A 15,204-nucleotide genomic window follows, 5' to 3' on the forward strand; every position below is an offset into this window, starting at 1 on the left:
TTGAGGTATCTCCAAGGTACAGTTGCTTATGGGTTGAGGTATATCCAGGAGGATAAAGTGAAGCTCAAGGGGTTCACCAATGCAGATTGGGTAGGTAGTACAATTGACAGTTAGAGCACTTCAGGGTGTTGTTTCAGTTTGGGACTGGGACTTGTTTCTTGGTACAGTAGACAATAGAAGTTAGTTGCACTGAGTTCTGCAGAGACCGAGTATATGGTAGCTAGTATGGCTACATGTGAGGTTATTTGGCTTTAGAAACTCCTAGATGGGATCTTTGATTAGGAGCTAGATTCGATAGTCATTTACTATGATAATTAGAGTTGTATCAAACTCTTTGTGAATCTAGTGTTTCATGACAATTCAAACCATCCTAAGATAAAGTACCACTTCATCAGAGATTGTTTGGAGAAGGGGATAGTGAAGATACAATACATTCCTATGAATGAACAAATAGCAAACAACCTGACAAAGGCTTTGGTGAAGAGAAAGTTTCTATTCTTCAGAGATAAGCTGGGTGTTGTGTAGAACACCTTCCTCACTAAGAGGGAGTGCTAAGTTTCTATAGTTTGGAAGGTGTGGTAGTGGAAATTTCTTAAGTGTAGCTTATGTTGAATGTTCAGCAAGAGAATATTTTCTAGTTGGTAAATAAAATATGTCCTAGAGTTGTGTTGTTTACACCAAGAGAAATTTTATGTGTGGATGGTTTTAGTTATGTGAGACAAGTTTCCTTTTTCTTCCTTCATGTAAGGAAAGTTCCAGTTTGCATCATGCAAGGAAAGTTTCTCTTAGGATGTGATGCATGAGGAAAGTTACATTCTCTTGCATAGTTTATGTTTTCATCAAGGAGGGTATATATGTAAATTTGTTCTAGCAACTAGCATTGTATTCAAAAGGAAAATTTTCTCTAGAAGCTAAATAGAAGATTCAACATTTGTAGTTGTTTCCCCGCATTGGGGTTTCTTGGGTATATCAGTGCTATAGGTGTTATTGTGATTGGCTTGTTAGTTTTGCTTCCATTGTTATTAGCTATTAAATAATCTAGTGTATTAATTGTTACAAATGAGATAGTTTCTTTTTTGTGATATTTGTTGAATAATTTATTTGTTGCTGGGTTATAGAAATTAATAAAAAGTGGGCACCCAAATCATTTGCCCCTTTGCCACAACTTCTTACATCATCCAATGGGCTCGCTCGACCTAAAGATGTAATCACAATTAACTTTTTTAAGAGACGAGCTTAGTGAATCAACAACAAAACTATGGAGCATGGTCTCATTCGTAAGTTTTGGAATCTTTTTCTATCTTAGATGTTAATGGGGTTTTCAAACTTGATAATGGTCATGGCTATTTTATAGTGGTTTTCCAAGTAAAATTGGTAGGGATGTTGTTCATAAAAGCAAAAGTTGGTTCATGAAGGGTTGAGGTCCACCATGAATTGGTCCCCAAATTTCAAACCCCAAAACCAACATCTAAAATTTGTTCCTTTCTGGATACATCTTTCATCTCTACCACTAGAATATCGGGAACTTGATCTTGTTGAGGCAATGGGTAACCAAATTGGTATTTTTCTGAGGCATGATCACACATTTTTTTGTTTGATAATTCTCAATTTCCTATGTGCCATTATGTTCTTCTTGATGTTCAATAGGTTCAAAGCATTTGTTTTGATAGCCCATTTTTAGTGTTTTTAAAGATAAGAATCTTTGGGAAATTTTACTTCTTCATGTAATAGCTATTCAAGGGAATATAATAAGGTTTGTCAGGATCCTTCTTCGGATCCCTCTTATTGCCTTCTCAAACAAGATCTAGATTTGCTAGATCTTCATGATTCTGTAACCGAACATGGGCCGCCTGATACTTGTAAAATTTTTCAGGTAATCCGGCAAAATAGAGAAAAGATCTAGTTGGAAAATAAAAGAAAAACTTGTAGAGAAAATTAGAACAACGAACTCATCAACCATATATTGATTATAATATACCAAAGCATTATTTTATGCAATGAATAAACCAATGCATGAACATAGATCATGCAAAAATCATTGGAGTGGATGGAATAGGTAGAGTGAGTTAAACTCGTAGTTCTCCATTGTTAGCTTAAATGAAAAACATGCAACATCTGTTGTGATTATGGTGCAAACTGTGCTCCCACCATAAATCATAGAGCAAACAAAAGTTATGCACTAACACCCTCCCTTAAGGCTAATTGAGGAGAGATTTGGGTCCTAGTAACAAAGCTTTATCAGGTACCCAATTACAAAGAAGAAAGGAGAAGAACAAATGAAACCAACTAAACCATTTTCATTATAACAAATCTATATGATTACAAATGATATATAGATCACAAGAGCAAAAATTATGCATGAGATGCATGAAATTTCTGAAGATGTAGATCAATTAAACTGAAATAATGAGGTAGATTCATTTAAAAACTCTTTAGTTAGCTTAAAATCACAATGCACATGCAATGTTTGTTCTACGTAATCATAGGTAGAACAAAGAGTTTATTATGTGCTAACACTCCCCCTTAAGTCTAACTAAGGAGAGATATGGGTGTTGGTCACAAAACCTGATTAAGAACCCCATTATAAAGAAGAAAGGAGAAAACCCAATTGAGAGAAACTCCTCACCATTTATTTAAACTAAATAAGAAAGCTGCAATTGTCAATGAAGAACAAGAACTGCAAATGAATCCACAATGCAACAAGATTGTAACAGAATCATAGAAACCACTGCATGAGTACCTCTAGGATACTTTGAAAATGTAGTTGTACATATTCTGCATTGATCAAATAGATGAACAGATAGGTATATGATCTCTGAATATAGAAACTGATCATTTGAAGACATAAAGATATGAATCTACAAAAAATGTGCTTCAAGTTGAAGAACTACAAAGAAGACCTCCAGTTGGGATGATGCCATTGTATATCCATAGCTCAATAATGTCCCGCTAGAAAGAAACTCTAGAAGCACTCGGAGATGCGACTCTGGAATCTCATGTAGTCGGGAACCCCGCTAGAAAGAATCTCTAGGAGCAAACAAAATTGCAACATTGGAATCTCATGTAGACATGAATTTGGAACAAAAGATTACTTTTGACTGTCAATTGGAGGAAGAGTGCATAGCAACTTTAATCTTCTATTTTATTTTGGAAACTTATTGAAAGAAACCTATACTAAATGCATTAAGCAAGACCCCCATATAAAAATTCTAAAATTCTCTTTTTTATAAAGCCCCAAATTTTTTAGATCTTTGTCCTGCAGTGCTTGCAAAGCACATACAAGTTTTAAAGAATCAAAATAGGGAAAAAAAGCAAGGAGCATGCAATAATTAGGAGAAGAATATGCATGCATCTAGAAACAGAGGTCTATGTCAACTTCCATGGTGATGGTAATCTTCATAAATCTGACAGGAAATAATTGTTGTGCTCCTTCCTTCTAGCTCCAGGCTATGATACCATGGAAAATTTTGCAGCTAATCTAGCAAAATAGAGAAAAGATCTGGAAAATAAAAGCAAAACTTGCAGAGAAAATCAGAACAAAGAACTCATCAACCATTATATTGATTATAATATGTCAAAGTATTATTTTATACAAAGAATAAACCAACTCATGAACATAGATCATGCAGAAATCGTTGGAGTGGATCGAATAGACAGAGTGAGTTAAACTCGTAGTTCTCCGTCATTAGCTTAAATGCAAAATATGCAACATCTGTTGTGATTACGGTGCAAACTGTGCTCCCACCATAAATCACGGAGCAAACAGAAGCTATGCGCTAACAATACTGATCCTCAATTCCTTGCTTTGCCCAATGAAGTACCTTTGTCATTTTCAACGGAGGTTAAAAATAAGGAAGAAGTGCATAAACAAAAGGTTGATTCTCCTGAGAGTTCCGATAACCCCTTAGGACTTCAGGTGAATATGGTTGTCCCGGTTTCTCAGGATATCCTGATTCATTCCATCATTGTCTCTGAACATGGTCCTAAAGAAATGCCCAATGTTTTCTCTTGATCAACCTTTCAGGAAGATTGTGAGTGTCAGCTGTAAAGCCTATCCTGATCGTTTTCTGAGTTTCGACAAAGATGGCAAGGCAAAGCTGGATATTCATAATCCCATTAACCAAAAACAGGTAGTGGAATTTATGTCTAAAGTTGATATGCATTTAAATGTTTTACTTTGTCTCTCTCTGTTCGAGTGATAGTTGTATTCTTCGATCACCATTAATGTGTGTATTGTGTATATATATACAGATCTGGGTGAAAGTAGTGATAAAGAGCGATATCGATAATTATAATAATCAACAGAAGCCCCAACCCATGGCAGGTCCAGGGGTCTTTGTCCTTGTGAGCACGCATAATGGGAAGGCCCTTTGTGCTAAGGGTAACGAGGTATTATTGAGATTGTATTTCAGAGAGTATTATTGTATTAGTCTCCTCTGAATCGACCGTGTAATAATATTGTTTCACTATAGAGATTATTTATTTTTTAAGGTGTTACTCTGCATACGGCTTTTCATGATAAAGTGTGATTGTTTACTAGCAGGCAGGCCTGGAATTTGACGGTCTATTTGGCCATTTTTCTACTTTTAGACCGTATATGACAACCAATAAAATTATTAAACCGTATGCATTGACAGGTTATTTTTTCTAAAAAACGTAAATATGACACTTCAAATTATTAATAAACCGTAAAAAATCATAATAGGTAATATTGATATATATTATTTTAGAAGGTTTATTATAAAAATATAAATTTATTTAGAATATTTTGAAATGATACAATTAAGATATAATTGTTTCTAATTTTTTTAAAAAATTTATATGAATTTTTAGTATGTTTTTTGTTATAGAAATTTAGAAATTTTGTCAATTTAGTTTTAAAATATTTTTTTATAAGATTGTCTTAGTCTTTAGATATCAATTTAGAAACTTCTCATAATTGAAATGATAAGGCATAATCATTTCCAAATTTTAAAAATATCAATTTAGAAACTTCTTATAATTGAAATGATAAGGCATGATCATTTCTAAATTTTAAAATATTGTAATAAAAAAAATTAGAATAGCTTCTATTTTAACTATAAACAAGATTTTTAGGTGTGAATTTAGAAACTTAGTAAATTTAAGATTTTTGTGTGCTTTAAATTTTTACATTCTTTTTATTGGATTTTTATTTCTTTTCACATCAATTGGATTTTATTGTAGCTTATGTGAAGCCATGAAGCTTTTGTGAAGCATGAACATTAAAGGATTTATTTTACTGTAGCTTCAATCTATGAAGCTTAAGATATTAATTTTGTAAGTGCATAAACTGTTTTTATTTTATTCATTTTATTGTAGCTTCAATTTCAATGTGTGAAATCTTGAAAGTATTTATTTTACTGTAGCTTCAATCTGTGAAGCTTAAAGTAATTATTTTAGTAGATTGAAGCTTAAGGTATTTATGTTGTAAGTATTTTTTTGATGCAGGTGAGAAGCTCTTTTCAGTTATCATATTTCCTTGAATTATTTTACTCCAGAGAAAAATTCTTCTTTTTGGTGCCCTCCAATTTTTGTAAGTTTGTCTTTCTTTCTGTAAAAATTAAGTGCATATTTTTTCCAAAACATTGTAAGTCTGTAATATAATTATTTTATTCATAATTTTTTTTTTTTGTTTAGGTTCTTCAAAAATATGTCTTCAAAGAGAAAGAAACAAGCTACCATTGGAGAAATGTATAGGTGGACCAGAGAGAAGGATTCTGGAACTTTTGGTAATTTAGTGTTAAATGAACAATATCATAATAAGGATCTGAGAGAAACTTATAAGGAAATTTTTGGGTCTTCTTCTGAGGATGATTCAAATGAAGAAATATTTCAATCTGGGGAAGGGGATAGTATTAATGTTGAAATTGGGGAGGGATCAAATATTAATAAAGGGAAGCAAAAAGTAAAAAGAAAATTTCGAATGGAATGGCTAGAGAAATTTGTGTGGTTAAACTATTTGAAGCATGATGGTAAGATAGTAATGAAATGCAAATATTGTGAGAAATATAAGTTGCCAGGACCATGGGGGATAGGGAGTGGATGTATTAATTTACAACGTGATGCTCTTGTCACTCATGAAAAATCTGTGATACATAAAGATGCTCAAACAAGATGGATTAATGCATCAGAAAAAAAGATAAAGTCTATTCCTGATCATATTTTAGAGGTTGAAGATGTCAATAGGGGAAGAGTAATTACCACATTGAAAACAACCTATTTTGTTTGTCAGGAAGATTTATCTTTATCTAAGTATGAGAAGATATGTAAATTTCTCATGGATTTAAGAACTCCTAATATGCCAAAATATCAAGACTATTCAGCTTACACAAATCGTAAGGGTGCAAATGATTTTCTTTTTTGCATATCAAAATATCTTGAGAAAATTCAAATAGATGAGATGCTGAAAAGTCCTTTTTTTCAATAATGATTGATGAAAGTACTGATCGAAGCTTAGAGCAACATCTTGTTGTTTATGCAATATATTTGACATTAGAGGGTCATGGGGCACCTATATCTATGTTTATGAAAATGATGTCTGTGTCAGATGGAAAAGGGAAAACCATATATGATACTATCAATCAATTGATGAATGATAGAGGTCTTTCACTAACAAAACTAATAGCTGTCTCAACAGATGGTGCTTCTGCAATGGTTGGGCGTGAAAATGGGTTTGTTTCTCTTATGAAACAAAATATTCCAAATCTTATTTCAATCCATTTCATAGCTCATCGTGAGTCACTAGCAGCAACAGATGCTTCTAAAAAGATACCTGAATTATTATTTCTTGAAAAAATAGCAAATAAAGTGCATTCATGGATCCAAAATTCACCAAAGAGAAATAATGAGTTGAATGAATTACTTAGAGTTATGGAAATTGATGTTTTGAATGTTTTGCAGATCCACACAACCAAATGGTTATCCAGAGGAGAAGTCATAATAAGGCTTGTGAAGCTTATGCCAGCCATTTTAACTTTGTGGAAAAAAGATAAGAAGTGTTCAACATTATATGAAAAGACAAGGATTTATTCTATTCAATTTTGTTTGCATATGCTTGCTGATGTTTTGGGTGAACTAAATAAATTGAATAAGATTTTTCAAGAAGAAAATGTAGACATTACTGTTATTGGTTTGGCTCTTGATGAAGCAATAGGAAATTTATATAGATGGTTTTTGAGGAAAGGTACATTTGCAGAAGGTACAACTTATCTTTCAAAATTCTTGATTGATTCTCAATTTGGGTGTATTGAAGTCAAAGAAGATGGTGTCACTGATAAACATGAATTTCTATACATCCCTTTTCCAATTGAGGGATTTCAGTCTGGTGATTTAGGGAAGCAATCCATGCAACCTCGTATTGAAGGAACAAAACAAAGTTGTCAATGCTTGACAGAAGGCTATATCCAATCTCTCATTGATTCTTTAAATGAAAGATTTCCAGATCTTCCTCTATTTAATGCAGCAAAACTTTTCAGCCCTTCCTATTATCCATTATATCATCAAACTCGAGATAATGTCTCAAAGCGTTGGCTTGATAAGCTTCTCCAACATTTACAACACACTACAAATAATGTATCCATATTTGATGTGAATGGTTGCAAAAGAGAGTTACACTCTTTTGTTGACTCATTGCATTCAAGTTGTGAGGGTTTTAAGATGAAAGATGCATGGAGAGTCTTTCGTAACACAAAATATTGGCATAGAAGCTATCCTCATATGATGAAGTTATGGCAAGCTGTTCTTACTATTCCTGCAAGTACTGTTGATTGTGAAAGAGGGTTTTCAAAACAAAACATCATCAAAGATGTTAGAAAGTCAAAGCTAGCTTTGGATACATTGGATGCATTAATGAGGGTATCCTTAAATAGGTCTGAAATAAATGATGTAAATTGGAATGAAGTATATCATATATGGAAGAATACAAATTCAAGAAGAGTTCTTGACCTTTGATATCATTTGTTTGTATTTCTCAATTTCAAATTAATAAAATAAAAATATTTCTCTCTTTCATTTTAGATTATTACATGTTTTACTTGTTAGTAGCATTTTTTAAGTTATAATCTCTATTAAAAATAATTAACTAATTTCAATAATATATAATAATATACTTTAAATTAATAGCAAAATTATTTGCACATTGATTTATTAAAAAAATATATATATTTTTCCAATTTTGGTATGTATCATTGATTAAATTGATTAAAAAATTTAAATATAAAAAATTAATATTTAATTATTAACAATTTTTTTTTAAATTGACACTTAATATTTTTCTTAAAACGTAAAATGAAAGGCATTAAAATGACTAAACCGTCATAAAAAACTATATGACAGGCAGGGGTGACCGTCAAATTCTAGGCCTGCTAGCAGGTGGTCTTAACAGAGTTTAAGTTTGACAAAAGCACGCTCAATGTGTTCTGGACTGAAGGTGAGGTAAACGGAAGTGGGTATAAGCACATAGGTAAGGCAAATAGCATTACCTTCTGGAATGCAGAGCCTGGTTTGCAGGGCATTCAAGTTATGCTGCGGGAGTTTAGCACTGACAGGCAGGGGTGACCGTCAAATTCTAGGCCTGCTAGCAGGTGGTCTTAACAGAGTTTAAGTTTGACAAAAGCACGCTCAATGTGTTCTGGACTGAAGGTGAGGTAAACGGAAGTGGGTATAAGCACATAGGTAAGGCAAATAGCATTACCTTCTGGAATGCAGAGCCTGGTTTGCAGGGCATTCAAGTTATGCTGCGGGAGTTTAGCACTGAGAGCAGTGAGCTCTGAGAATTCCACTTTCCCTCGAACTAGAAGGATTATCATGATTTATGAAGTATGGAGATATATATTTACTATAAATATGTTTCCTTGACGTTATGTTAGAATATGAGTGACTTGTTATGTTATATTTTGAATTTATTATGTTCTTCTTTTTTTAATTTTATGGAAAATTGGTTTTTCACCGAACATGAACTTCTCTATTCAACATATTGGGAAAAATAAGAAACTAATTCAAAAAAATTATGAAAAATATTTAAGCCCTTGGTATTGATGTCTTTTTTCTAACAAAAAAAAAACTGAATTTTGATTTATATAGAACAAGATATAATCATAAAAAACTGTATGACAGGCAGGGGTGACCGTCAAATTCTAGGCCTGCTAGCAGGTGGTCTTAACAGAGTTTAAGTTTGACAAAAGCACGCTCAATGTGTTCTGGACTGAAGGTGAGGTAAACGGAAGTGGGTATAAGCACATAGGTAAGGCAAATAGCATTACCTTCTGGAATGCAGAGCCTGGTTTGCAGGGCATTCAAGTTATGCTGCGGGAGTTTAGCACTGAGAGCAGTGAGCTCTGAGAATTCCACTTTCCCTCGAACTAGAAGGATTATCATGATTTATGAAGTATGGAGATATATATTTACTATAAATATGTTTCCTTGACTTTATGTTAGAATATGAGTGACTTGTTATGTTATATTTTGAATTTATTATGTTCTTCTTTTTTTAATTTTATGGAAAATTGGTTTTTCACCGAACATGAACTTCTCTATTCAACATATTGGGAAAAATAAGAAACTAATTCAAAAAAATTATGAAAAATATTTAAGCCCTTGGTATTGATGTCTTTTTTCTAACAAAAAAAAAACTGAATTTTGATTTATATAGAACAAGATATAATCATAAAAAACTGTATGACAGGCAGGGGTGACCGTCAAATTCTAGGCCTGCTAGCAGGTGGTCTTAACAGAGTTTAAGTTTGACAAAAGCACGCTCAATGTGTTCTGGACTGAAGGTGAGGTAAACGGAAGTGGGTATAAGCACATAGGTAAGGCAAATAGCATTACCTTCTGGAATGCAGAGCCTGGTTTGCAGGGCATTCAAGTTATGCTGCGGGAGTTTAGCACTGAGAGCAGTGAGCTCTGAGAATTCCACTTTCCCTCGAACTAGAAGGATTATCATGATTTATGAAGTATGGAGATATATATTTACTATAAATATGTTTCCTTGACTTTATGTTAGAATATGAGTGACTTGTTATGTTATATTTTGAATTTATTATGTTCTTCTTTTTTTAATTTTATGGAAAATTGGTTTTTCACCGAACATGAACTTCTCTATTCAACATATTGGGAAAAATAAGAAACTAATTCAAAAAAATTATGAAAAATATTTAAGCCCTTGGTATTGATGTCTTTTTTCTAACAAAAAAAAAACTGAATTTTGATTTATATAGAACAAGATATGTGTTCAAACTTAAACCTATGTCTGAATTACGACTAGTCGGACTTCAAAACTTTATAAAATGAAAAATATTGAACATGTCACTATAAAACCAAATGCAAGCCCTAGATATTGATGTCACAAACAAAAATTCGAAAGAATTAAGTTTTTATCATTTATAGAAAAAAGGTTATGTGTTTCGGTAGGCACATCACTCTTAAAAAATGTAGTTTGTTGTAAAAATCAACTTTTCGAGGGAGATGAAATTTTTTTTTTTAAATCCTTCAAAAAAATTTGAAAAAATATATATAGAATCTACAAACAAAATGCTACAAATCACTAATTTACATCATCTTCAAAATTTTAATAGTTTTAAAGTTATAGTTCTCAGAAGTTGAAGATTATTTTAAAAATATACATCTCAGTGTCAAAAGTGGCAAAAAAGTGGGCACCATTATTTTGAGTTCACCCATGGTAGCTAGTGTGTCTACATGTGAGGTTATTTGGCTTCGGAAACTTCTAGTTGGGATCTTTGATTAGGAGCTAGATCCGACAGTCATTTACTATGATAATCAGAGTTGTATGAAACTCTTTGTGAATCCGGTGTTTCATGACAATTTGAAGCATATTAAGATCAAGTACCACTTCATCAGAGATTGTGTGGAGAAGGGGATAGTGAAGATACAATACCTTCCTATGGATGAACAAATAGTAGACATCCCGACAAAGGCTTTGGTGAAGAGAAAGTTTCTATTCTTCAGGGATAAGCTAGGTATTGTTTAGAACACCTTCCTCACTAAGAGGGAGTGCTAAGTTTCTATAGTTCAGAAGGTGTTGTTGTGGAAGTTGCTTAAGTGTAGCTTGTGTTGAATGTTCAACAAGAGAATTTTTTCTAGGTCCTAGAGTTGTGAGGTTTACACCAAGAGCATTTTTGAGTGTGGATGGTTTTAGTTATGTGAGACAAGTTTCCTTTTTCTTGCTTCATCTAAGAAAAGTTCCAGTTTGCATCATGCAAGGAAAGTTTCTCTTAGGATGTGATGCATGAGGAAAGTTTCACTTCTGTTTCATAGTTGATGTTTTCATCAATAAGGCTATACATGTCAACTTGTTGTAGCAACTAGCATTATATTCGAAAGGAAAATTTACTCTAGAAACTAAATAGAAGATTCAACATTTGTAGGTTTTTCCCCGCATTGGGGTTTCCTGGGTATATCAGTGTTATACGTGTTATTGTGATTGGTTTGTTATTTTTGCTTCCATTGTTATTAGCTATTAAATAATCCAGTGTATTAACTATTACAAATCAGATAGTTTCTTGTTTTTGATATTTGTTGATCAATTGATCTGCTACTGGGTTATAGAAATTAATAAAAAGTGGGAACCCAAATCATTTTCCCCTTTGCCACAACTTCTTACATCATCCAACGGGATCGGTCAACCTAAAGATGGAATCACAATTAACTTTTTTGAGAGAGGATCTTAGTGAATAGATAGCAAAACTACGAAGCAGGGTCTGATTGGTAAGTTTTGGGATCTTTCTCTATCTTAGATGTTAATGAGGTTTTCAAATTGATAATGGTCATGGCTATTTTATAGTGGTTTTTTCAAGTCAAACTGATAGGGATGTTGTTCATAAATGCAAAAGTTGGCTCATGAAGGGTTGAGGTCCACCATGATTTGGTCCCCAAATTTCAAACCCCAAAACCAACATCTAAAATTTGTTCCTTTCTAGATACATCTTCCTGTAAAGTGGAAAATCACAATCGAACCCTAAGTATTGCCCCCACCACTCCAAGGAGAGAGAAAGGAGGTCACTAGGGTTGACGGTTTTCACTTAGGGGAGACTTTACATTCAAAAGAGGGGTTGAAACCCACAAGATCCAATCCCACACAATGCAAGATTAGATTTTAAATGAGTTTCAAGGGTTAAGACAACAAGGCTACCCTCTTTTGTAAAAACTGTAGATAGAAAGATTGAACTAGGAATGCATGTAAAGTAAGAAAGATTCGCTTATAAATAGAGATAGGAATATAGGATGAAGCTGTGGACCTGGAATTAGCAGTAAAATGTCGAGACGGTGTTGTTCTACAAATTTGAGCGAAATTTGACGGGACGATGGCGCCCGGCATGCACACGGTCCTTTGAAAAATCCACGAAATGAAGGGGGATCTGTTCGTCTCTGCACAAGGATTCCAGATCTTCAATTACAACCGCATACCTGCAACCTACACACAAAAAAGCAAGGACGATTGGGGGGTTAGGGATTAGGGGTTTGCCCTTAGGTCAAACCCCAGTTTTGGAATTAACCAAGAAATGAGAATGCTATAAATGTAAATGATTGTAATGTAAAACAAGTGCTAGTACCTTGTTGTAAGAATGTTTGTATTCTTACATGCGAAGGTGTAAATGTTGTTGTATGTTGTATGTTGTATGTTGTATGTGATCTCCTCTTCAATGGTTGAATCCTTGTCTTGAATGCAACACTTAGCCTTGAATGGAGACTTAGAATGATCAATTGGTTGAAGGAATGCTTGAATGCTTGAATGCTTGAATGCTTGAATGTTTGAATATCGTTTCCACCTTTTTTCCATCTACCAAAATGGGAGAGGAAATGTAGTTTATATACTTGTCAATTAGGGTTAAAAGACTGATTTTTTTGACCTTAGGCCGACCTGAGAAGATTATTTTCCAATTTGCAAACATAAAGACCCGAGACCCAAAAGAGACCGGGCCCAAAAATAGGGCCAGGGACCAAGGCGCTGGGTGCCATGGTCCTAGGGGACCAGGGCACTGGGTGCCATGGTCCTGGGGGACCAGGGCGCTGGGCACCCTAGTCCTAAAGGACCAGGGTGCTGGGCACCATGGTCCCACCTCCAGGGACAGTAAGGTGCAAGGAGGATAAGGCCAGGGTGCAGAAAAATGCAGTTTTTGATGTCATGAACAAGTTTCAGGGTCTCCATTCAGGTTCAGTGTTGTGTTGCCATCGTGAAGACCCAAATGCAGTCGAAATTGCAAGTGTCGCAATTTTAGGATGCTACATTTAGCCCCCACTTTAGCGGGAGTATAAGCGTATGCTGATACTTTCGGTAAAGTACAAGGAAACAACACTGAAAAACTTTCACCATGTCAAGGAGGCAAGACACACCAAGCCCCCAGTGGACTAAGGATCTTGCGACCTCGATTGACAAAGTAAAAGGGAAGATCACGAGGGAGAACCATGACTGTAAGTAGTAAGGTTCCCTCACTATGAGTCATGCAAGAAAAATACCAAAAATTTTCAAGGCAAAGCTAAGTTTGCCAAGAAATTTTCAAGTATCTTGAAGAGATATGAACGGGGTGTATGCCCCCCTACGTTAAAGCAATCGCACATGCCTCAACGGGGGTGATTGCTTTAAGGTAGTGATACACATAAGAAATGAGAAGGGAAAGGAGCATGTTATCACAAAGATTTAGCCCCCAATTGTTAGATAAACCCAAGGATAATAGACACAAAACACAAAGCACGAGGTGAATTCACTTTCCTCGAGGTCAGTATGCTGTATGATAATTCATGTATATCATATGTATGTATGCATAATTGTTCTTCATTCCCCAATCAAGGAAGGTCACCTAGAAGAAGGGAACACATGTGTCTTTTGAGTCAACATGAGAGCGACCAAAAGAGATCTCAATGCTTTGCATCATCCTCAAGTAGACAACACTAAGGACAACAAGTAGATGAATGAGAATAACACATAGAAGAAGTAACAATAGAAAGAGAGGAGGAGAGAATCTGCTATGCTAATGAAACTAGTCTAGCACGTCATCCACCCCCCGATCTTGCCGATCAATATTTCGGGAAGGCAGGGAACACGCTAGAGGAGGAACATCCAACATAGCAGATGGAGCTATCACAAGATCCAAACAAGGGCTATGTTCATGTTTGAAGCCACGTTGTTCTTGTCTAGGAGCTAGGATAAGTGCTTTAGAAAATTCGTTAGATAAATGGTTATCAACATCAACATATTCATATTCACTATCAGAAGCAAGAGAAGTAACATTTTCATCATGAATAACATTTTCATCTATATCATCATCAAGATTTATAAAAATAGGATCTTTAACTCACATAGGATCAAAACCATCATGCATCTTATGTTTAGGAGATTTTGGAGAAAATGGAATAATGCTTGTTGAAGGTGTTTTTGGAGATTGTAAAGTTTGAGAAGCAGCTGCTTGAGCTCTAAGATGATGCTTTCGTCGACGTTCACACACAGAATGATTTCATCTAGTCTTAGTATGAAGTTGAGAAGATTGAGGAGGAGGAATGTTCTCATCCTTATCACTTGGGTGTTTAGGTTGTGGTCTCTTAGGCTGGATAATAGGAGAAGAGGAAGGTCTCTTCTCTCCATAAGAGGAAGGAGGAGGAACTGCTCCATATAAAGGAGGAATATTTGGTTTAGGAAGGAGACCAAGTCCATCATGACGAGGAGGTATAGGTCTATGTTTAGAAAGTTTATTAGACATAGACATAGTCACATCCATAGGAATGGGTTGGGAATCTTCTTCAGGAAAGACATTAGTTTTATCTTTCAAAGGAAGAACTTCCTTCTCAAGAATGATAGGAATATCAAGTTTGTGTGTTCTAGGTTCACTTAGAGATAGGATCATATCTGTTTTCCACTTTTGATAAGATTTGAAAAGATGATCACTTCGCAGCGGAAGAGATTGGAATTGTTTAGGCCAAAAATAATCAATAGGAATGCTAGAAGTTCAAAGCAGGATTAGGCTAGTGCTTGGTGTGAGATGACTTCTTGTTTTTACCTGCATGAATAGGTATAGAAGTGGGGTTAGAAAAGAATTTTGGGGAATGTAGAGAAACCACATTATCTCTTGCAAGACCAATCTTGATGCTTGATTTCATTTCTCTTTTCTTATTAACCCAATCTGCGGTTCTCTCCAAGACTATTTTTGTTTTGAGTTGTATATCATCCTCTTC

General features: G+C 34.5%; 1 protein-coding gene across 1 annotated transcript; it reads left to right on the forward strand.

The window, feature by feature from the left end:
- The first annotated feature begins 6,447 nt into the window (after window positions 1–6,447).
- On the forward strand, window positions 6,448–9,928 carry LOC131860102 (uncharacterized). Its single transcript, XM_059214468.1, has 5 exons — window positions 6,448–7,875; window positions 8,392–8,521; window positions 8,662–8,781; window positions 9,230–9,349; window positions 9,798–9,928. Exons 1-5 carry the CDS (start codon window positions 6,448–6,450, stop codon window positions 9,926–9,928), a joined length of 1,929 nt encoding a protein of 642 aa, XP_059070451.1.
- The last annotated feature ends 5,276 nt before the right edge of the window (window positions 9,929–15,204 follow it).

This window comes from Cryptomeria japonica, chromosome 11 (assembly GCF_030272615.1).
Source record: "Cryptomeria japonica chromosome 11, Sugi_1.0, whole genome shotgun sequence".
Taxonomy (NCBI): Eukaryota; Viridiplantae; Streptophyta; class Pinopsida; order Cupressales; family Cupressaceae; genus Cryptomeria; species Cryptomeria japonica.